We start from the raw sequence: 22,741 nt of genomic DNA, 5'->3' as shown, positions 1-22,741 counted from the left end.
TCTTTTCTCCTTTTCCTTTATAAAACAGATGAAAATCTTTTATACAGGAAGCCTCTGTCAGTAGAAATCAGGAGCATTTTCCACAGTTTAACTCCTTACATGGAGACAGAGGGATCCTTTTTCTGGATGTTATTAAAGGGAGGAAATGGGAAATAGTCCTTGATGCTTTTGAGCTTTTCTGCACGCTCCATGTTGAAGCGCTTGCCCTGTTTAGTGTATGAACTTCCCTGCCTCACTTTTGGTTTGTCTTGGGATTTTATTAAAAGACTCTTGTTTCTTTGTTTCTCAAGAAGAGGCCCATTCTCCAAATTCCCTCTTGGAGGGAATGGCTACAATGTCTGAATCTTTGGAAAAGAAAGCCCCTTTCTCAAGGTGAAAAGAGTGTTGTGAGCTTCTGAGGGCCTGGTCATTATTGTGAGTATTGTTCCCTGAAGCAAGCATGGCAGCGCCTAGTGTTATTAACAGCCCCTTTGCATTGGAATTAAAGGGAGGGGAGACTTTCAGATTCGGTATTATTGGGGCACACTGTTTTATGTTCTGTTTTCTTTATTTTGTGGGTTTTTTTTTTTTTTCTGATTTTTTGCTTGTTGCTGTAAATTTTGTACCTCCAGAACTTTTGTTTTGGGGAGTGTTTGAATGACTAAAAGTTGCCACTTTGTCAAGTTTTTAGTGTTATAAAATGTATTCTGATGAGATTGAGAGCAACAATGTTAATCCTTCACTGGTAGGTTTGTTTTCCTGTTTTTGTTTTTTTTGGTGGGATAGGAATTAACACTGCCAGATTACCTGAAAGCACACTAAAGAAAAGCTTACCATCTTTTTTTGTATGTAAAGTTTTCTTAAATTACCTCAAACGCCCTTGAGTAATTGCAGAGGGGATTAGTAGGAGCTCTATACCACCATTGTTGGTGTCTGTAGGTGTGCTTTTCTGAAACAAAGGGAAATAGAAAAGTTATTCTTTGGAGTCTTCGGATTTTTATGGGTGACGAGACCCTTTGAGCTTATTTTGATGAACATGTGAAAAACAAGCCCGGGAAAGTTCACTTAACTTTCACTTAACACACTCAAGACTCTGCAGCTAGTATGTGGGAGCAGGATAAGGGACCCTGGCCTCCTGATGAAGAGACCAGCAGTTAAGACTGCTGGGAGAGGCCAGGCACAGTGGCTCATGCCTCTAATCCCAGCACTTTGGGAGGCCGAGGCGGGTGGATCACCTGAGGTGGGGAGTTGGAGACCAGCCTGACCAACATGGAGAAACTCCGTCTCTACTAAAAATACAAAACAAATTAGCTGGGCATGGTGGCACATGCCTGTAATCCCAGCTACTAGGAAGGCTGAGGCAGGAGAATCGCTTGAACCTGGGAGGCAGAGGTTGCGGTGAGCCGAGATCATGCCGTTGCATTCCAGCCTGGGCAACAAGAGTGAAACTCTGTCTCAAAAAAAAAAAGACTGCTGGGAGAGGGTCAGGCGCAGTGGCTCACACCTGTAATCCCAGCACTTTGGGAGGCCGAGGCAGGCGGATCACAAGGTCAGGAGATCGAGACCATCCTGGCTAACTCGGTGAAACCCCGTCTCTACTAAAAATAAAAAAAATAAAAAAATTAGCCAGGCGTGGTGGCGGGCACCTGTAGTCCCAGCTACTTGGGAGGCTGAGGCAGGAGAATGGCGTGAACCCGGGAGGCAGAGCTTGCAGTGAGCCGAGATCGCGCCACTGCACTCCAGCCTGAGCGACAGAGCGAGACTCTGTCTCAAAAAAAAAAAAAAGACTGCTGGGAGAAGTGTTTGTGCATTTGCAAAGAAAGAGCATGAAATAATTGTCCTCAACATAAAATAATTTCTACTTTTACTGGAATAATAATTTTCATACTTCCTATAAGTATTAGTCACTTTTTGGGAATAAATCCATTCCCTACACATTCTAATATAGTACTTATTTGTGTTGTGATAAAGACGACAAGCCAGTAGCAGCTGTCAAAAGTCGTTCATAAATCTATGGTTTATTTTTTGCTTATACCTCAAACTAGGTAATTATCTGGTATCCTCACCCGATAGGTTGATTATAAGTCATTAGCAAAGATTAAGCTGTAAATCCCTGTCTACATTTTATAAGCATGTGTTACTCACTGTTCCCTTTCACTTCACGTTTAGCACTTTAATGTAAAAGCATTGATGATTAAGGCAGAGAGCTGACAGCTGGAAAAATACTGATAAAACATACTGATAAAAAACATACTGATAAAAAATACTGATAGTACACTTACCAGCTGTTTTTATTGCTGTGTGTTTAGATCTTGAGAAATAATGGTTAGACAACATTTTAACATGTAATATATAGTCACTGTTTTGAAAAATAAGTACAAGGCTGGGTGCAGCAGCTCACTCTGGGAGGCCGAGGTGGGAGAATCACTTGAGGCCAGGAGGTCAAGACCAGCCTGTGCAATGTAGTGAGACCTTGTCTCTACAAAAAATAAAAATATTTGCTGAGTTCACTGCCTCGCCCCTGTAGTCCTGGCTGCTTAGGAGGCTGATGCAGGAGGATTGCTTGAGTCGAGTTTGAAGTTATAGAGAGCTGCGATCAACCCACTGCATTCCAGCCTGGGCCACAGAGACCCTGTCTCCAAAAAAAAAAAGTTCAACATACAGATAAGTCATTGGTGATCCTACTGTCCAAGGTAACATTGTGATAATACTTGGCTTATATTCTTTATTTTTTTTTTAAACTGAATCTCCCTCTCACCCAGGCTGAAGTTCAGTGGCACGATCTCTGCTTACTGCAACCTGTGCCTCCCAGGTCCAAGCGATTCTCGTGCCTTAGCCTCCCGAGTAGCTGAGATTACAGGCTCCTGCCACCACGCCCGGCTAATTTTTGCATTTTTTAGTAGAGATAGGGTTTCACCATGTTGGCCAGGCTGGTCTTGAACTCCTGACCTCAAGTGATCTACCCGCCTCAGCCTCCCAAAGTGCTGGTATTACAAGCATGAGCCACCAAGCCCGGCTGTAGAGATATATTTCTACATCATCCTTTTAGATTGCTCCACTGCATTCAGAAATTTAAAGAACTTGAATGTCTTCTCAAAATCAGGTTCTGTCACTGCACTGTTGTAGCATTACCAATATTTTGATAGATGGTGTGAGCTACTGAGCTGAAAATAAGTTTATTTTTATTTTTATTTTTATTTTTTTTGAGACGGAGTCTTGCTCTGTCGCCCAGGCTGGAGTGCAGTGGCACAATCTCCACTCACTGCAAGCTCTGCCTCCCAGGTTCACACCATTCTCTTGCCTCAGCGTCCTGAGTAGCTGGGACTACAGGTGCACATCACCACACCTGGCTAATTTTTTGTATTTTTAGTAGAGACAGGGTTTCACCGTGTTAGCCAGGATGGTCTCGATCTCCTGACCTCGTGATCCACCTGCCTCGGCCTCCCAAAGTGCTGGGATTACAGGTGTGAGCCAAAGCACCCGGCCATGTTTAACCTGCCACTCTAGGCTTGCATCTAAATATCACCTCACCTCTTAGGGTTCCAGCTGTTCTTGGTAATGTATCTGCAATTCTGCTGAGAAATTTGAGGACCCAGAATTAGTCCAGGAGAAAAAGGAGGGGGTGTCTGTTTTGCTTCTCTAGCCAGTGTGTCTAGTTGTTTTACAGGTTGAAATTCTTAGAATTTGATCCAAACAAGAGTAACAAGAGGTGAACCATTTTATGTGATTATCAATATTGACTCTTTATGATAAAGATCTGTTTAGTAAACCTGTATTTGTGTATGACCCTATGTGGAGCAAAATTTGGAACAAAATGTTGAGCTAGAACTGTAGGGATGGAAATGAATAGGATTTACTAAAAACACTACAGGGAGTTGAGTCCACAGGCTGCAAGTGCTGATTGAATGGTGAGGGGAAGTCAGATATGGTTATGGCTGGGGATTCAAATCTAAGCTCTAGAATAATGATGGTGCCTTTTCTGAGAAGCAACAGGATTAAGAATAAGCATGTGGCTAGTCACAGTGGCTCACGCTTGTAATTCCAGCACTTTTGGGAGGCTGAGGTGGGAGGATTGCTTGAACCCAGGAGTTTGAGACCAGCCTGGGCAACATAAGAACTACAAAATTATCTACAAAAATAAAAAAGTAGGCCGGGCGCAGTGGCTCACGCCTGTAATCCCAGCACTTTGGGAGACCAAGGCGGACTGATCACCTGAGGTTGGGAGTTTGAGATCAGCCTGACCAACATAGAGAAACCCCATCTCTACTAAAAAATACAAAATTAGGTGGGTGTGGTGGCGAATGCCTGTAATCCCAGCTACTCAGGAGGCTGGGGCGGGAGAATCGCTTGAACCTGGGAGGTGGAGATTGTGATGAGCTGAGATCGCACTGTTGCACTCCAGCCTGGGCAACAAGAGCGAAACTCCGTCTCAAAAAAAAAGAAAAAAAAAAAATTAGCCAGGCATGCTGAAGCAGAAGGAGTTCAAGGTTATAGTGAGCTATGATCGCACCACCACACTCCAGCCTGGGCAACACAGCAAGGCCCTGTCTCTTTTTTTTTTTTTTTTTTTTTTTTTAAAAAAAAGGAATGAGCATGTAAGTTTGCTGAGGGCGTCTTATTTATCATTGTTTCTCAAAGCTGTTTGCATGTAGAAAGACTCAATTATTCAATAGATTGAATGAATTCTGTTTTAAACATGGTAAGTTTTGGGGGTGCCATTCTTGCAAGTGAAATGTAGGTTAGGAATTGAAAGAAAGGTTGGGGTCAAGGTCAGGTTCTTTTTTTTTTTTTTTTTGAGACAGGATCTCACTGTGTCACCCAGTCTGGAGTGCAGTGGCCCCATCTCAGGTCACTGCAACCTCCGCCTTCCAGGTTCAAGCGATTCTCCTGCCTCAGCCTTCCAAGTAGCTGGGATTACAGGCGTTTGCCAACATGCCCAGCTAATTTTTTGGATTTTTAATAGAGACAGGGTTTCAGCATGTTGGCCATTCTGGTCTGGAACTCTTGACCTCAAGTGATCCACCTACCTCGGCCTCCCAAAGTGCTGGGATTACAGGCGTGAGCCACCGCTCCCGGCCAGGTTTCTTTTTTAAAAGAAATCTTTTTTTAAGATTTAATTCATATGCCATACAATTGACTGATTTAAATTGTACCAGTCAGTGGTTTTTGGTATAGTCACAGAGTTCTGCAGCCATCACCATAATTGACTTTAGATCATTTTTATTACTCAAGAAAGAAACTCTGTGTCCATCAGCTGTCACTCCCAATTTCTCCAAGAATCCCAGCCTTTTTTTTGGACAGACTTTCGGTTTTGTCTCCCAGTCTGGAGTGTAGTGGCGCAATCTCGGCTCACTGCACCCTCTGTCTCCTGGGTTCAAGTGATTCTCCTGCCTCAGCCTCCAGAGCAGCTGGGACTACAGGCACATGCCACCATGCTCAGCTGATTTTTTGTATTTTTAGTAGAGACGGGGTGTCACCATGTTACCCAGGATGGTCTCGAACTTCTGACCTCGTGATCCACCCACCTTGGCCTCCCATGGGCGTGATCCTCCCCTCTTAGTAGCTGGGTTCATAGTAAGATTTGCCTAGTCTAGAGATTCCTATACAGGGGATCTTGTAATATGTGATCTTCTGTGACTGGCTTCTTTCACTTAGCATAATGTCTTCAAGGTTCATTCGTGTTGTAACGTGTTATTTCTTCACTCCTTTTTATGGCTGAATAATATTCCATTGTATGGCTATACCACATTTTGTTTATCCATTCATCAGTTGATGGATATTTGGATTGTTTATACTTTTTGACTATTGCGAGTAGTGCTGCTAAAGACATTTGTGTACAAATTTTTATGTGGACATGTTTTGTGCATGTATACCTATGAGGGGAATTGCTGAATCCTATAGTAACTCTGTGCTTAAAGGAAGAGTTTTAGGCCAGGTGCAGTGGCTCACACCCTTAATCTCAGCACTTTGGGAGACCGAGGTGGGTGGATTACTTGAGGTCAGGAGTTCGAGACCAGCTGGCCAACATGGTGAAACCCCGCCTCTACTAAAAATACAAAAATTAGCCAGGCGTGATGGCACGTGCCTGTAATCCCAGCTACTCAGGAGACTGAGGCAGGATAATCCTTGAACCTGGGAGGCAGAGATTGCAGTGAGCTGAGATGGCACCACTGCACTTCATCCAGCCTGGGCGACAGAGCAAGACTCCATCTCAAAAAAAAAAAAAAAAGGAAGAGTTTTGAGTTATCCTCATCACAGAGGCTGCAGAAAAAGATGACGTTATCAAGAAAGTGAAGCCTCAAAAGGGAGGAATCAAGGATTAAGTTTTAAGAACACCCGTATCTCTGTGGTAGGCAGGGTCAGATGCATAAGGTGATAGAGACCCAAGGAGCCCATCTCCTTCGAAAAATCTGCTCTTTTACAGTATCCTTTCCTGCGTTTACTCTTCAAATCTGTGTGTGCTGTGACAGCTGAAAACTGGACTGTGTATGTTGTTGGGAAAGGAAAACTGAACCAAATTAAAATTGAGCACTTCTTACTTATTTTTGGCATCAAATAGCAACTCCACATTATCTCTACTAACCTCCCCCATCCCCCACCTTACACACACATAAATGGCCTAAAATCTGAAGTGCCCCTAGAAAGATCTTTCTCTATCTGGAAATAAAGGAGAAAGGGGAAGATTCTAGATCTAAAAGGGATACATTTCTCTCAGCACTGTTTTTGAGACGGAGTCTCATTCTGTCACCCAGGCTGGAGTGCAGTAGCGTGATCTTGGCTCACTGCAACCTCCGCCTCCCAAGTTCAAGCAATTCTTCTGCCTCAGCTTCCTGAGTAGCTGGGACTACAGGTGCCTGCCATCATGCCCGGCTAATTTTTATATTTTTAGTAGAGACAGGGTTTCACCATATTGGCCAGGTTGGTCTCTAACTCCTGACCTCAGGTGATCTGCCTGCCTGGGCCTCCCAAAGTGCTGGGATTATAGGCATGAGCCACTGCACGCAGCCTTACAGCACTGTTTATGAAAGCTTTTCACATCCAGAATCTCATTTGATTCTCGCTCTTCCCCTGTACACACGGTTTATCTCTTGGTAATGTTTTGTTTTGTTTTATTGCTTGTTCTTTTTTTTCTTTGAGACGGGAGTCTTGCTTTGTTGCCCAGGCTGGAGTGCAGTAGCGAGATCTCGGCTCACTGCAACCTCTTCCTCCCAGGTTCAAGCGATTCTTGTGCCTCAGCCTCCCGAGTAGCTGGGATTACAGGAGCCTGCTACCACACCTGGCTAATTTTGGTATTTTTAATAGAGACTGGATTTCACGGTTGTTTTTTTTTTTTTTGAGACAGAGTCTCGCCCTGTCACTCAGGCTGGAGTGCAGTGGCACGATCTCAGCTCACTGCAACCTCCGCCTCCCGGGTTCATGCCATTCTCCTGCCTCAGCCTCCCGAGTAGCTGGGACCACAGGCGCCCGCCATCATGCCCGGCTAATTTTTTGTATTTTTAGTAGAGACGGGGTTTCACCGAGTTAGCCAGGATGGTCTTGATCTCCTGACCTCGTGATCCGCCCCTCTTGGCCTCCCAAAGTGCTGGGATTACAGGCGTGAGCCACCACGCCCCACCTTGGATTTCACCATATTGACCAGGCTGTTCTCGAACTCCTGACCTCAAGTGATCTGCCTGCCTCAGCCTCCCAAAGTGCTGGGATTACAGGTGTGAGCCACTGCGCCCAGCCTAATGTTTTGGATTTAATTTTTTTAATTTGCCTTTCTGTGTTACCTAAACATCACGGAACAGCAATCTAATTTCTTATCACTTCTGGTATTTAAGTTAGTATTATAACATTATGCTCTTTTACCTTTGGGAAGGTTCATTAAAATTCATCTTTTCTCTCCTTGTTTAGGGTTAGGGAAAGCATCAAGAATGAAAGTGTGGGTCAGGCATGGTGACTCGTGCCTATAATCCCAGCACTTTGCGGGGCCAAGGCAGGAGGATTGCTTGAGCTCAGGAGTTGGAGACCAGCCTGGACAACATATCAAAATTTTGTCTCCACCAAAAAAAAAAAATTAGCCAGGTGTGGCCTGGCACAGTGACTCATGCCTGTAATCCCAGCACTTTGGAAGGCCGAGGTGGGCAGATCACAAGGTCAGGAGTTCAAGACCAGCCTGGCCAACGTGGTGAAACTTTGTCTCTACTAAAAATACAAAAATTAGCCGGGCGTGGTGGCACGCGCCTATAGTCCCAGCTACTTGGGAGGCAGAGACAGAAGAATCACTTGAACCTGGGAGGCGGAGGTTGCAGTGAGCCAAGATTACGCCACTGTACTCCAGCCTGGGCGACAGAGCGAGACTCCATCTCAAAAATATAAAAAAATTAGCCAGGTGTGGTGATGTGCACCTGTCCCAGCTACAGGAAGCTGAGGCAGGAGGATCACTTGAGTCTAGGAGAGGGAGGCTGCCGTGAGGGATGATTGCACCATGGTACTCTAGCCTGGGTTGACAAAGCAAGATCCTGTCTAAAAAAAAATGAAAGCATGAAGTATCTTGTCTGGCTGACCAATTTCTGCTTTGGTCAGGTCAAAGCAGATTTTTTTTTTTCCCCTACTTAGGCAAGATTTATTTCAAGGCCTGTAAACATTCACACTAATCGGAATGGTCAAAGTGGATTTTTTTTGTTGTGGAAACTGCATGTTTGGTACACTAAACTGGAAAAGTTAGGAGCCAAGAAACCCTGGCCCTGAGTATGTGTGTGTTTTGGCTACTTATATAGTGTAGTATTACAAACTGCATAGATATAAGTGTTTCAGCAAATAACCTGTTGCTACCATTCACTGCCATAAATGAAACATTACGAACACAGTGGAAGCTCTTTCTCTCTTGATATACCTCCACCTTCATCCTCTCAGACAACCATGTAATATTTTAGGCAGGTCATATTTAACCTCCTCAGGTGTGGTGTTAGGATCTAAAACAAGAAGCTGATAGCTGCCCTATTTAGCTCAAAGGGTTGTTGTGAGAATCAAATGAGTGATGACTGTGGAAAACACTTGGAAAATCTGAAGATGCAGGATAAAATCAGGAAGGATTCTGCTAACGAGCTGGTTTAGTAGTGTCTTGTGCTAGCCTGGGTAGAGAGCTGAAGTATTTAGTAAGCAGTAAAGGAATGGAATCCCACTTTATCCCTATCCTCCCTCAAAGAGGAAAAGTCAGTATATGAAATTTTCCAGAGTTCCTCAGTATATATTCATTCAACAAATATTTGCTGAGTACGTACTATGGGATAGCATGGGGATATAGCAGTGAACAAAAGAGGTAAGGTTCATGCCCATGAAAACAAACAGAAAACCATCTTTATTTTCTCATTTACATCAGGTCTATCCTTGGATGCTTTAGGCATGTCTTATTCTCTTCTACATTGGCAGGCCCTTCACGTTTAAATTGAGAATTGTTCATAAGGCATTATTTGAATTAAGATTTGATTGAGAGCTGTCTAATCTCAATTAAACGTTATTAAAGGTTAAGGTATTTATTTTTATACAAATTCATTAAGGAGAAATTTTTGGTGCCAGATAATGCTGGCATTTGAAGTAGAACTTGTTTTCTTCGTTGTAGCCGGTTTGAACTGAGGCAGCCTTCTTCTAACTTATCGAGGTTTTAAACTTTTATCCCTTCCTGTGATTTGTGTCAGGGTGAATCGTTTGATGTAAAAGACTTGACTCCATAATCTGCGTCTGTCCTAATGCTGTCATCTGGAGTAGAGACTCAGCCAGTTCCACTTGATTCCTCCATGTCTGCCGTGGTACAGGAATTATACTCTGAACTCCCAGTAAGTGTCTCCAGAGAGCTTCATGCTGACCCTGAGCCAAGTGTGATTCCAGATGTAAAACCTGGAGCCTCAAGCTCTCTTTTAAGTCAGAATAGGGCATTACCCTTGGAGCTGCAGAGGACTCATGTGGAGAGTTGTTGTGAAGAAACCTATGAGACCTTGGATCATGGGAGTGAGCCTGGGCGATGTGGGCTAGTGGACTCCACAGCAGGAGGTTCTGTGGCATCTGGGATCTTGGATAGGGCAAAGAGAAGCAAGAGCGTGGAGCCAAAGGTCTTCAGAGATCCAGGGGGCCAGGCGGAAATTATAAGAGAACCCTCTGAGGGAGCAAAGGAAAATCCACGTCAACATTCCACAGCTGCTGAAGAAAAGACTAGCCTGAGTCAGGTAAGAAATGAAATCTCCATTCAGAAGAGTTGAGTGTGAATGACAGCTTTCTCTGGATAAAATACAGATGCTGACGGTTGGTTCATGATTTATTCTTGAAACATTTCCAAAATGTTGATTTTGAAGTTAACTTTGTTTTGATGATCTTCTAAAACATTTGTGTCACATCAGACACTTGAAGAGAGGAAGTGCTTAGTAAAAAAGTGTCAGTTCTCTGAAGCAGCAACTGTATATGAAATGTTGAGTCTGTGAAAATCGTGGTATTTCAGCATTTGATGTTAAGAAATGATATAGATATACTCAGTCCTTATGTTTTGATAGGTTGGAGTGAGGTATCACAGAGAAACCTTTGAAGGGAGGCTTTTTTTTTTTTTTAAGAAGGTCTTATTCTGTCACCCAGGCTGGAGTGCAGTGGCACAATCTTGGCTCACTGCAACCTCTGCCTCCTGGGGTTCAAGCGATTCTCTTGCCTCAGCCTCCCAAATAGCTGTGATTATGGTATAAGCCACCATACCCAGCTAATTTTTTTGCATTTTTAGTAGAGACGGGGTTTCGTCATGTTGGCCAGGCTGGTCTCGAACTCCTGACTTCAAGTTATCCACCCACCTCAGCCTCCTAAAGCGGTGGGATTACAGGCATGAGCCACCATGACCAGCCGATGTGTGCTTGAAGTTATACCCAGAGAGGTTGGTTAGTTGAGACTAATAGTGAGCTATGATAGTGTGATGGTCTCAAATTCTTTTTTCTTCTTTTTTTTTTTTAATAGAGGCAGGGTCTTAGTATATTACCTAGGCTGCTCTCAAATTCCTGGGCTCAAGCAATCCTCCCACCTCGGCTTCTCAAAGTGTTGGGATTACAGGTGTGAGCCACTGAGCTGGGCCCTCCAAATTCTTTTTTCTTTTTTTTGAGACACAGTCTTGCTCTGTCACCCAGGCTGGAGTGCAGTGGTTTGATCTCGGCTCACTGCAACCTCTGCCTCCCAGGTTCAAGCGATTCTCCTGCCTCAGCTTCCTGAGTAGCTAGGATTATAGGCATCTACCACCACGCCCGGCTAATTTTTGTAGTTTTAGTAGAGATAGGGCTTCACCATGTTGACCAGGCTGGTCTAGAACCCCTGACCTCAGGTGATCCGACCATCTCGGCCTCCCAAAATGCTGGGATTATAGGCGTGAGCCACCGTACCCTGCCGGGCCCTCCAAATTCTTAAAGGAATGTACCTGTCCAGCGGACTCTCTCCACTGGATGGTTTTCTAACCGAGGGGTCAGCAAACTTTTTCTATCAGGGGCCACGTAGTAAATCTTTTAGGCTTTGCAGGTCATATGGTCTCCTTTTTTTTTTTTTTTTTTTTTTTTGAGTATCTCACTGTCTCCCAGGCTGGAGTGCAGTGGTATGATCTTGCCTCACTGCAACCTTCGCCTCCTGGGATCAAGCAATTCTCCTGCCTCAGCCTCCTGAGTAGCTGGGATTACAGGCGCCGGCCACCACGCCCGGCTAATTTATTGTATTTTTAGTGGAGACGGGGTTTCACTGTGTTGACCAGGCTGGTTTCGAACTCCTGACCTTGTGATCCACCCGCCTCAGCCTCCCAATGTGCTGGGATTACAGGCATGAGCCACCATGCCTGGCCTCATATGGTCTCTTCTGGAACAACTCAGCTTTGCCATTGTAGCATAAAGTGGGCAGAGGCAATACATAAATAAATGAATGTGGCTGTATTCCAATAAAACTTCATTAGCACAGGCTGCTGGCCTGAGGGCTGTGGTTTGCCAACCCCTGCTCTAGACCCACCAACAAGTTCATATGTTCTTTGGGCTGCCTAGGCTAGGCTCCCATCCCGCTCTTGATACGTATATCATTTCTTTACACAGGATAAAGGGCAGTTAATTGTTGTTAGTGGGCTTCATGCAGTGACTATGATTAGGAATGAATGAAGCATTAAGTAACATTTGAACATGATATTTGAGTTTACGCTGTGATGCCCTTTTTTTTTTTTTTTTTTTTTTTTTTTTTGAGACAGAGTTTTGCTCTTATTGCCCAGGCTGGAGTGCAGTGGCACGATCTCAGCTCACTGCAAGCTCCGCCTCCCAGGTTCACGCCATTCTCCTGCCTCAGCCTCCCAAGTAGCTGGGACTACAGGCATGCACCACCACACCCGGCTTTTTTTTTTTTTTTTTGAGATGGAGTCTCGCTCTGTTGCCCAGACTGGAGTGCAGTGGCACAGTCTCAGCTCACTGCAAGCTCCGCCTTCTGGGTTCACACTGTTCTCCTGCCTCAGCCTCCCGAGTAGCTGGGACTACAGGTGCCCGCCACCATGCCCAGCTAATTTTTTTGTATTTTTTTAATAGAGACAGGGTTTCACCATGTTGGTCAGGCTGGTCTCGAACTCCCGACCTCAGGTGATCCGCCCACCTCAGCTTCCCAAAGTGCTGGGATTACAGGGTGAGCCAATGTGCCTGGCCAATGCCCTATCTTTTAAAAATACAGTTAAATAGGTAAAAGGCTAAGGATCCCAGAGTTCCTATTGTGTTACTTCTTGATGTAGTGGGCTGAGTCTAACAAGAAAAGTTTCTTTTTTTTTTTTTTTTTCCAATTTAGGGACCTGCCACTTCAGGAGAGAAAAGTTTTTAAATGTAATATTTGATGTAAAAGCATGTGTAATACACATAAAGTATAATGAACACACACGTATATATGTGTTTATATATGCATACATATACATACACATGCTTACATAACAATCAACCTAAGAACTAGATTACTATCTCCTTGTTCTTTTTTTTTTTTTTTTTTTTTTTTTGAGACAGAGTCTTGCTCTGTCACCCAGGCTGGAGTGCAGTGGCATGATCTCAGCTCACTGCAAGCTCCACCTCCCAGGTTCATGTCATTCTCCTGCCTCAGCCTCCCTAGTAGCTGGGACTACAGGTGTCCGCCATGACACCTGGCTAATTTTTTGTATTTTTTTAGTAGAGACGGGGTTTCACCGTGTTAGCCAGGATGGTCTCGATCTCCTGACCTCGTGATCCGCCCACCTCGGCCTCCCAAAGTGCTGGGATTACAGGCGCGAGCCACTGCGCCCCGCCACCCTGTTCTTTTTAAAAATCATCCCTTTTCTCCCTCCCAGCTCCACCAGGTGTATATTCCATTTTGAATTGTATAAAGCAGAATGAAATTTAATTGATATAAATGTTAACATTTTGTACTCGGTTTCAAAAAGTGATCTCCACAATTGAAAAGAAACAGAAGTACTTATGGGGAAAGGGGAAACGGAAGACCTGCAGGTTTTAACAGGTCAATTAGAATTGATTTTGTGCCAGGAAAAGCCAATTGGCTGTTAATATCATTAAGGGAAATGTGTTATCTGGACTGAGAAGTGGTGTTTATGCTCTGTTGTGTGCTGGTTAGGCCACAGCTAGAGTATTATACTCTCCTGTTGTTGTCATGTGCGTGAGAGGTATAGAAAACCAGGAATGCATTCTTGGATGAGTATTCACACTAATGACACAACCTGAAAATATGCATCTGGAGGCCAGGTCATTGGCTGTCTAACTTGTGAAAGAGAACAGTCAAGAGACGTGAGAGAAGCCTTCAGCAATTTAGAGGTCATTCAGCAGAAGTGGTCCTGTGGGGCACAGTTAGGCCAGTGGAAGATGTGGGGCAGCAGCAGCAGCTCCTAATCACTCTCAGGTCACAGGACCCTTTGGAAATCTGAACACTGCAGACCTTTCAGAAAAGCAGACATACCACTTGCATACCATTTCAGATTTGCAAACCCCAGGCATCCCCTGATCTCAGTTTATAAGAGCTCTTGCTAGATTGACAAAATATCCCACAGTCGAAAGACAACTGACAAATTGAGAGAACATATTTGCAATGTATATCAGAGATAAAGGGTCTATATCTGTAATAACTGAAGAACTCTTGAATTGAGGAATGAAGTACCAAACCCAATAGAAAAATGATAAGACTTGGGCTAGGCGTGGTGGCTCACACCTGTAATCACAGCACTTTGGGAGGCTGAGGCGGGAGGATGATGAGGTCAAGAGATTGAGACCATCCTGGCCAACATGGTGAAATCCCATCTTTACTAAAAATGCAAAAATTAGCTGGGTATGGTGGTGCATGCCTTTAGTCCCAGCTATTTGGGAGGCTGAGGCAGGAGAATTGCTTGAAACTGGGAGGCGGAGGTTGCAGTGAGCCGAGATTGCGCCACTGCACTCCAGCCTGGCGACAGAGTGAGACTCCCTTTCAAAAAAAAAAAAAGAAAAATGAGAAGACTTGATAATGAACTGTGTGTGTGTGTGTGTGTGGTGGTTAAACATAAGAGATGGTCAGCCTCGTGTAATTAGAGAAATGCAGAGTTAACCAGAGATACCACTTTTTCCCCTTTGATTTAAGGGTGTCACTTTTTGACTATCAGACGGGTGAAAATGAAAATGTATGACAGTGTATCTGGTTAGCAAGACTATGAGGAAACAGACATTCTAATACATTGCTGGTGGGAATGCAAACTGATACAACCTTTCTGAGGAACAGTTTGGCAACATTTAACAAAATTACTGGTGCCCCGACCTGTTGACCGAACACTTCAAGGAAACCTGCCTTAGAAGATACACTTCTAGGCGTGTAATCCTAGCGCTTCGGGAGGCCGAGGCGGGTGGATCACCTGAGATCAGGAGTTCGAGACCAGCCTGGGCAACATGGTGAAGGCCTGTCTCTACTAAAAATACAGAAATTAGCTGGGCACAGTGATGCATGGCCATAATCCAAACTACTTGGGAGGCTGAGGCGGGAGAATCACTTGAACCCCAAAGGCGGAAGGTGGAAGGCGGAGGTTGCAGTGAGCCAAGATGGCACCACTGCACTCCAGCCTGGGTGACAGAGCGAGACTGTCTCAAAAAAAAAAAAACAAAAAAACAGTGGCCAGGCGCGGTGGCTCACACCTGTGATCCCAGCACTTTGCAAGGACAAAATGGGTGGATCGCCTGAGGTCAGGGGTTCAAGACCAGCCTGGCCAACCTAGTGAAACCCCCATCGCTACTAAAAATACAAAAAATTAGCCGGGCGTTGTGGCGGGTGCCTGTAATCCCAGCTTCTCGGGAGGTTGAGGCAGGAGAATAGTTTGAACCTAGAAGAAAGGGTTGTAGTGAGCCGAGATTGCACCATTGTCACTCCAGCCTGGGTGACAAGAGCAAAACTCTGTCTCAAAAAAAAAAAAAAGTATACACTTCTAGCAGTATAATAATACATAATACACAAGGTTGTTCTTTTCAGCAGTTTATAATTGCAAAATATTGGAAACAACCTAAATGCCCATATATAGGAGAGAGATTGAATACATAATGGCATAAGGTATGTACATACATGGAGTATTATCCAGCTATAATAACGAGGAAAATCTCTATATACTGATATGGAGTGATTTCCAGGTGTGTTGGGGTCCCCAAAACCAGCAGGTTTTCAGAGTTGCTGAAACTCACAGGACTCAGCATTTAGTTGTTCTCACAGCTACAGTTTATTACAGTGAAAGGATACAAAGAAAATCAGCAAAAGGGAAGCAGGCATAGACCAAAGTCCCAGTGCAGGCTTCCAAGAGTCCTTTCCTAGTGGAGTCATACACACTTAACCTCCTTCAGGAACAAATTGTGACAACACATATGAAATATTGTCTACCATGGAAGTTTGTTAGTGGGTCAGTGCTCAGGGATTTTACTGGGGACTGATTGCATGGACATCCTCTGCCTGGCACATAGCAAAATTTCCAACTCCTAGAAGGAAAGCAGGTGTTTAGCATAAACCACATTATAGTGTAGGTACAGTGAGACACTCCTGTTTAGGGAATGGTGGATACTCCCAAACTCTAGTTCCCAGATGCTAGCTAAGGCTGACCCTGCAAGTAGACCTTTCTAAGGACAGCAGTCAGGCCTGCTCTGTTGACTCGCTTCTGTAAACTAGGATATACTGTTAAGTAAAAAATGCAAATCAATATCTATAGTGTTGTCCTTTTCATGCAAGAAAGAAGAGGAAATAAGCATATATAGAAGTATCTGCTCATTTGTATAAAACCTCTACACAAGTACACATGGGAAGGATAAACCAGAAACTAATGAATTTGATTACCTATCCTGAAAGAATGGGGGAATGGAAATGGAATAGAAAGGGTAGGAGAAACTGACACTTCTGTAAGTACATCTTTTGGTATAGTTCCAACTTCATACTTGAGAAATAACTAACTAGACAACTGGGATGTGAGATGGGCCCAAAGCTGAATAGAAACTATAATAAGTGAATCTTAACTGTATTACAAATGAATAACAAAACCAATGGGGAGGGTAGCCCACATTACTTTAGCAAACAGTAATTCGACTATATCCTCTTAAAGAATAAAGTCAAAAAAGAATAGAAAATACTAGTAAATTTGTTTCTCACAGGGGTAGGACTTAGCCATTTCTAAACAAAATGCCTATATGTGTTCTAGGATTGGGGAAATAAGTAAATATATGTGGATAATGAGAGCCAGCTTTCTCTCAGAGAAATAAATTACAAAGGAGGGGTGGCAAACATGAACCCTGACCCAAACATGAACTCCATGAATTGGAGTTATCTTTTTTTTTTTGAGACAGAGTCTCACTCTGTCACCCAGGCTAGAGTGCAATGGTGCGATCTTGGCTCGCTGCAACCTCCTCCTCCTGGGTTCAAGCAATTCTCCTGCCTCAGCCTTCTAAGTATCTGGGACTACAGGCTCATACCACCAGGCCCGGCTAACTAATTTTTTGTATTTTTAGTAGAGACAGGGTTTCACCATGTTAGCCAGGATGGTCTCAATCTCCTGACCTCGTGATCCACCCACCTTGGCCTCCCAAAGTGTTAGGATTACAGGCATGAGCCACGGCGCCCAGCCTAACATGGGGTTCTTAATATATACCCATAGAAATGGAAATATGTGAGTGTATAAGATAGGGCCTAGAAGTAGTGACAGACACCTTGTAGCAATGAGCACACCTAGTCTTGGCTCTAAATACTTTTTTCCAATAAAAGAAACCAAGATTCCTTGGAGAAATGGCTGTTACAGGACAGGAGAGGGAAAAACGCAAGATGTGCCCGGAACAATTTGTGGCCAAATGCTCAGAAAATTATGGGGATATATCAGAAGGACACAGCAGCCAACTTGAAGGGGCTCCCAGTGGCCAAGTATGGGATGATTTGAGCTTAAAATAAATGATAGTGATGAATTATTCGACCCTTACTTTTGCAGCAACCTATAGTACCCATAGAATAAAACAAATACCCATGAGCCCATTTGCTGATTTTCTTTGTATCCTTTCACTGTAATTGAATTAAAAGTGAGAAAAGAAAGGTCTTACAGAATTCCAGTTAGTATATGTGGAATGATGGAAATAGAAAAAGCACTGTTTGGCAACCATCACAATAATTATCTCAAGCAGGAATCATTAATGGATGTTAAAGTTAGTGGCTAAATGTTTGGGAAACAAGTATTTACATAGTTTCGAAGTATTTCCTTACAAGATATTTATTAGTTACAAAGGTGGAATAGTAACTTCGCAATGGAGAAACCTGGCAGAATCTACCCAAACCAAGTGATGGAAGTTTGCCCCCAGGAATGAGGCACCCTAACACCATGATAGGACAGTGCCTCCTGATAGGACACTGCCCCCAATAGGACACCATGAGGAGAACCAACATCACTTCTGCGGTATTCTTTTTTTCTTTTTTTTTGAGACGGAGTCTCGCTCTGTAGCCCAGGCTGCAGTGCAGTGGCGCGATCTCAGCTCACTGCAACCTCCGCCTCCCGGGTCCCGGTTCAAGCAGTTCTGCTTCAGCCTCCCGAGTAGCTGGGATTACAGGCATGTGCCACCATGGCCAGCTAATTTTTGTATTTTTAGTAGAGACAGGGTTTCACCATGCTGGCCAGGCTGGTCTTGAGTTCCTGACCTTGTGATCCACCCGCCTCGGCCTCCCAAAGTGCTGGGATTACAGGCATGAGCCACAGCGCCCAGCGATTTTTTTTTTTTAGACTGAGTCTCATTCTGTTCTCCCAGTGCAGTGACACAATCTCAGCTCACTGTAACCTCTGCCTCCTGGGTTTAAGCAGTTCTCTGCCTCAGTTTCCCAAGTAGCTGGGACTACAGACATGCGACACCATTCCTGCCTAATTTTGTATTTTAGTAGAGATGGGGTTTCACGATTTCACCATGTTGGTGAGGCTGGTCTCAAACTCTTGACCCCAGGTGATCCGCCCACCTCGACCTCCCAAAGTGCTGGGATTACAGGCGTCAGCCACCGTGCTCGGCCCAAAAATATGCAGTTCAGTCACATTAAGCACATTCATGGTGTTGTGTAACCATCACCACCATCCATCTCCAGAACTTTTCTCATCATCCCAAACTGAAACTCAGTACCCATTAAATAGTAACTCACCATTCTCCCCTCACCCCATCTTTGACAACAACCATTCTACTTTCTGTCTCTATGAATTTGACTACTCTAGGTACATCATTCAAGTGGAATCATGTGGTATTTGCTGTTTTGTTACTGGTCTTAATATTTTTAAAAGTTAAATATTCCAATCATGAAACAAATATTTCAATCATGAGAAGTTAAACCAGTAAAATAACAATAATTCCCTGTCTTAGGATCGTGTCCCAAAGGTATTAAAAACTTGTAACTAGGCCAGACGCGGTGGCTCATGCCTGTAATCCCAGCACTTTGGGAGGCCAAGGTGGGCGGATCATGAGGTCAGGAGATCGAGACCATCCTGGCTAACACGGTGAAACCCAGTCTCGCCTAAAAATACACGCACAAAAAATTAGCTGGGCGTGGTGGCGGGCGCCTGTAGTCCCAGCTACTCCGGAGGCTGAGGCAGGAGAATGGCATGAACCCGGGAGGTGGAGCTTGCAGTGAACGGAGGTTGTGCCACTACATTCCAGCCTGGGCAACAGAGCCAGACTTCGTCTCAAAAATAAATAAATAAATACATAAATTTGTAACTAATAATTTTGGGATTTGATCAAGATCACCCTCCTGAGGGTGAACTATCTTAGAACAGGCACAGTGGAAGGGACAGCTGCAAGAGCCAGGCTGAATTGTGAAAGAATGTATTCAGTTCTGAGCTCCACTCTTGTAGGAGGAAGGTCAAAATCTGTTGCGTGTGCAAAGGTTACTAGCCAGGATATGGAATAGATTGGTCTTATTTAAGAACTGTGCACCAAAGATATTCAGAGATGGCCATGTGACATCCCACATGGATGATTTAGCATTGAGAACTCTATACCATGCTTGGTTTTTATTGTTTGTTTTTTTGGTGCTTACATATAAGCTATAGAGTGTTAAACTTTTTACATATTTTTTCCCCATAATGGTAGATCCACCTGGGTTGAATATGTTGTAAACGCTTTGGTTCTAGGATACAATACATTAGTTGTATTCAACTCAGACACAGAAAAAGTTCAGAATTGTCTTTTTTTTTTTTTTTTTTGGAGATGGAGTCTACTCTGTCGCCCAGGCTGGAGTGCAGTGGCACAATCTGAATTGTCTTTTAACTGTAACATACAAAAGCCTAGTATACGTGTTTTTTTTTTTTTTTTTTTTTTTTCGCGATGAAGGCTCTCTCTGTCACCCAGGCTGGAGTGCAGTGGCGCGATCTCGGCTCACTGCAACCTCCGCCTCCTGGGTTCAAGCCATTCTCCTGCCTCAGCCTCCAGAGTAGCTGAGATTACAGGCATCCGCCACCACGCCCAGCTAATTTTGTATTTTTTAGTAGAGACGGGGTTTCTCCATATTGGTCAGACTGGTCTCGAACTCCTGACTTCAGGTGATCTGCCCGTCTCGGCCTCCCAAAGTGCTGGGATTACAGGTGTGAGCCACTGCCCCCGGCCCTAGGACTCTTAACTTTAGGAATCCTGAAAGTTAGAACATTTAGCTGATAAAATATTGTAGAAAAAGGAAATTGCATCTGATACATTTCTGCTAGTGTTCATCATATGATTGGCTATTTTGGAGGAGGTGGGGGACGTTACAGAGGTTATCATGTTACATGTCCATTGCATCCAAGTAGGTTGTTGTGTTGCCCTCATCCATATTCAGGAGCCCAGACTAGCAGAACTCCCACTGGATCTGGAGGTTGCCCACCACCATGGTAAGGCTGTTGGGGGAGGTCTCTCACATTTGACCTCAGCCCACACTCTTATTGTCGATTGATTCAATTTCTTTTCTTTTTTTTTTTCTGAGACAGTGACTTGCTCTGTTGCCCAGGCTGGAGTGCAGTAGCATGATCTCGACTCACTGCAGCCTCCTTCTCCTGGGTTCAAGTGATCCTCCTGCCTCAGCCCCCCTAGTAGCTGGGATTACAGGCATGCACCACCATACCCAGCTAATTTTTGTATTTTTAGTAGAGATGGGGTGTCATGATGTTGGCCAGGCTGGTCTTGAACTCCTGACCTCAGGTGATCCACCCGCCTCAGCCTCCCAAAGTGCTGGGATTAAAGGCGTGAGCCACCGTACCTGGCCCTGATTCATTCAATTTCTGATTATATTTCAGATTAACACAAACCTTGCAGAGTCTCCAGCCTTCCTGTGAGGGATAACTTGCTTTTCTTAACTTAGAACCTTTTAAGAGAAGTCAGTAAGTCAGGGAGGAAGTCTCTCTTTCCCTGTTAAGAATTGTGGCTAATCGGCCATGCATGGTGGCTCACGCCTGTAATCCTGGCGCTTTGGGAGGCCAAGGTGGGTGGATTGCCTGAGCTCAGGAGTTCGAGACCAGCCTGGGCAACAATGGTGAAACCCTGTCTCTACTAAAATACAAAAAATTAGCCCGGTGTGGCAGCGTGCACCTGTAGTCCTAGCTACTCGGGAGGCTGAGGCAGGAGAATCGCTTTAACCCAGGAAGCAGAGATTGCAGTGAGCCGAGATCGCACCACTGCACTCCAGCCTGGGCAACAGAGTGAGACTCCATCTCCAAAAAAAAAAAGAACTGTGGCTAATCAAGGAAAAGGAACATGGTCGAAACAGTGGGCTTGGCACTCCACCAGGGTATTTTGGGGCCTCCAGCTAGGGGCACCTTAGAGCCACAAGTGGGACAAAGCAAAATCCCACCAACCCCTCTGGGGCTGGATCCAGTAAGATTTCATTGCATTAGCTCACCAGAGACCTTTGGGATCTGAAGGATCCTGTATGTCACTGGCCTGTGCTGTCACTTTACAGAGGCTCCGATAGCCTTGGAAAAGCTTATGGAAGTCATTCCAGAAACGTGCCAGAATCTGTCAGTGACAGCTCTATTGGCTTTTCTCACAGAACGGGATGGATAACAGGTGTCTACAGTCTCATGAAGAATGGAAGCTTCTGCTCATGGAGCACCGTGTCCTGACTGGGTGTTTTGCTGGGCGTTTTATATGGTTTCCATGTATTCTTTCAGCCACTTGTAAGGTTGCTGTCAGCACCATGTAGTTAGTAGGTGAGAGTCCTTGGGTTGGAACAGAACTCAGGCACTCTCCCTTTTCCATGAAGTGTTAACTTGAAAGAATATTTTAAATAGCATCTATTCTCACACCTCAAACATTTAGCCTGAGAACTGGAAAAGCAGAGAATAGTAACATTTGGGAGAAAGGATCAAATATAACTACAGATAAATATTTTCTTGGCCAGTCGCGGTGGCTCATGCCTTTAATCCCAGCTCTTTGGAAGGCCGAGGTAGGCAGATCACTTGAGGTCAGGAGTTTGAGACTAGCCTGGCCAACATGGTGAAACCCTGTCTCTACTAAAAATACACAAATTAGGCCGGGCACAGTGGATCACGCTTGTAGTCCCAGTACTTTGGGAGGCCGAGGCAGGTGGATCACCTGAGGTCAGGAGTTCAAGACCAGCCTGGCCAACATGGTGAAACACTGTCTCTACTAAAAATATAAAAATTAGCCAGGCATAGTGGTGGGCACCTGTAATCCCAGATGCTTGGGAGGCTGAGGCAGGAGCATTGCTTGAACCCGTGATGCAGAAGTTGCAGTGAGCCGATAGCACGCACAGTCTTGGCTCACTGCAACCTCTGCCTCTAAAAAAGTTTTTTTTAGACCTCTGTTATTGTCACAACTTTAAAAAGTTTTCAGGCTCAAATTCTAGATAAGTAGAAATTTTTATTGTTGACCTTACTTAAATTTAAGGTTTCCTTCAGTGCCCAATCCTTGTGACTGCTAGCTAATTTCCCAAAGTCATAAAGAAGTCTCTCAAAAATAACTAATATTCAGCCAGGCGTGGTGGCTCACACCTGTAATCCTAGCACTTTGGGAGGCGAAGGCGGGCGGATCACTTGAGTTCAGGAGTTCAAGACCAGCCTGGCCAACATGGTGAAACGCTGTCTGTAGTAGAAATACAAAAATTAGCCAGGCGTGGTAGTGGGTGCGTGTAATCCCAGCTACTTGGGAGGCTGAGACAGGAGAATGGCTTGAACCTTGGAGGTGGAGGTTGCAGTGAGCCACGATCTCACCATTGCACTTCAGTCTGGGAACAGAGCAAGACTCTGTCTCAAAAAAAAATAATAATAATAATAATA

General features: G+C 44.4%; 1 protein-coding gene across 7 annotated transcripts in view; it reads left to right on the top strand.

Moving 5' to 3' along the window:
• PRR14L (proline rich 14 like) overlaps positions 1-22,741 on the top strand; it is a 68,619-nt gene that overhangs the window by 1,707 nt on the left and 44,171 nt on the right. For 5 of the 7 annotated variants that reach the window (XM_054470434.2, XM_054470433.2, XM_063663162.1 and 2 more), the window contains exon 2: positions 9,660-10,184. In XM_054470434.2, the coding sequence (XP_054326409.1) occupies positions 9,711-10,184 (474 nt within the window). In that variant the 5' untranslated portion in view covers positions 9,660-9,710. Of the gene's footprint in view, positions 1-290; positions 415-9,659; positions 10,185-22,741 lie in introns of all 7 variants that reach the window. The other 2 variants (XM_054470432.2, XM_063663163.1) reach the window with 1 other exon arrangement.

The sequence above is a fragment of the Pongo pygmaeus genome, chromosome 23 (assembly GCF_028885625.2).
Source record: "Pongo pygmaeus isolate AG05252 chromosome 23, NHGRI_mPonPyg2-v2.0_pri, whole genome shotgun sequence".
Taxonomy (NCBI): Eukaryota; Metazoa; Chordata; class Mammalia; order Primates; family Hominidae; genus Pongo; species Pongo pygmaeus.
Note: the sequence above shows the minus strand (reverse complement) of the source record. Positions and strands in the feature narration are given on the sequence as shown.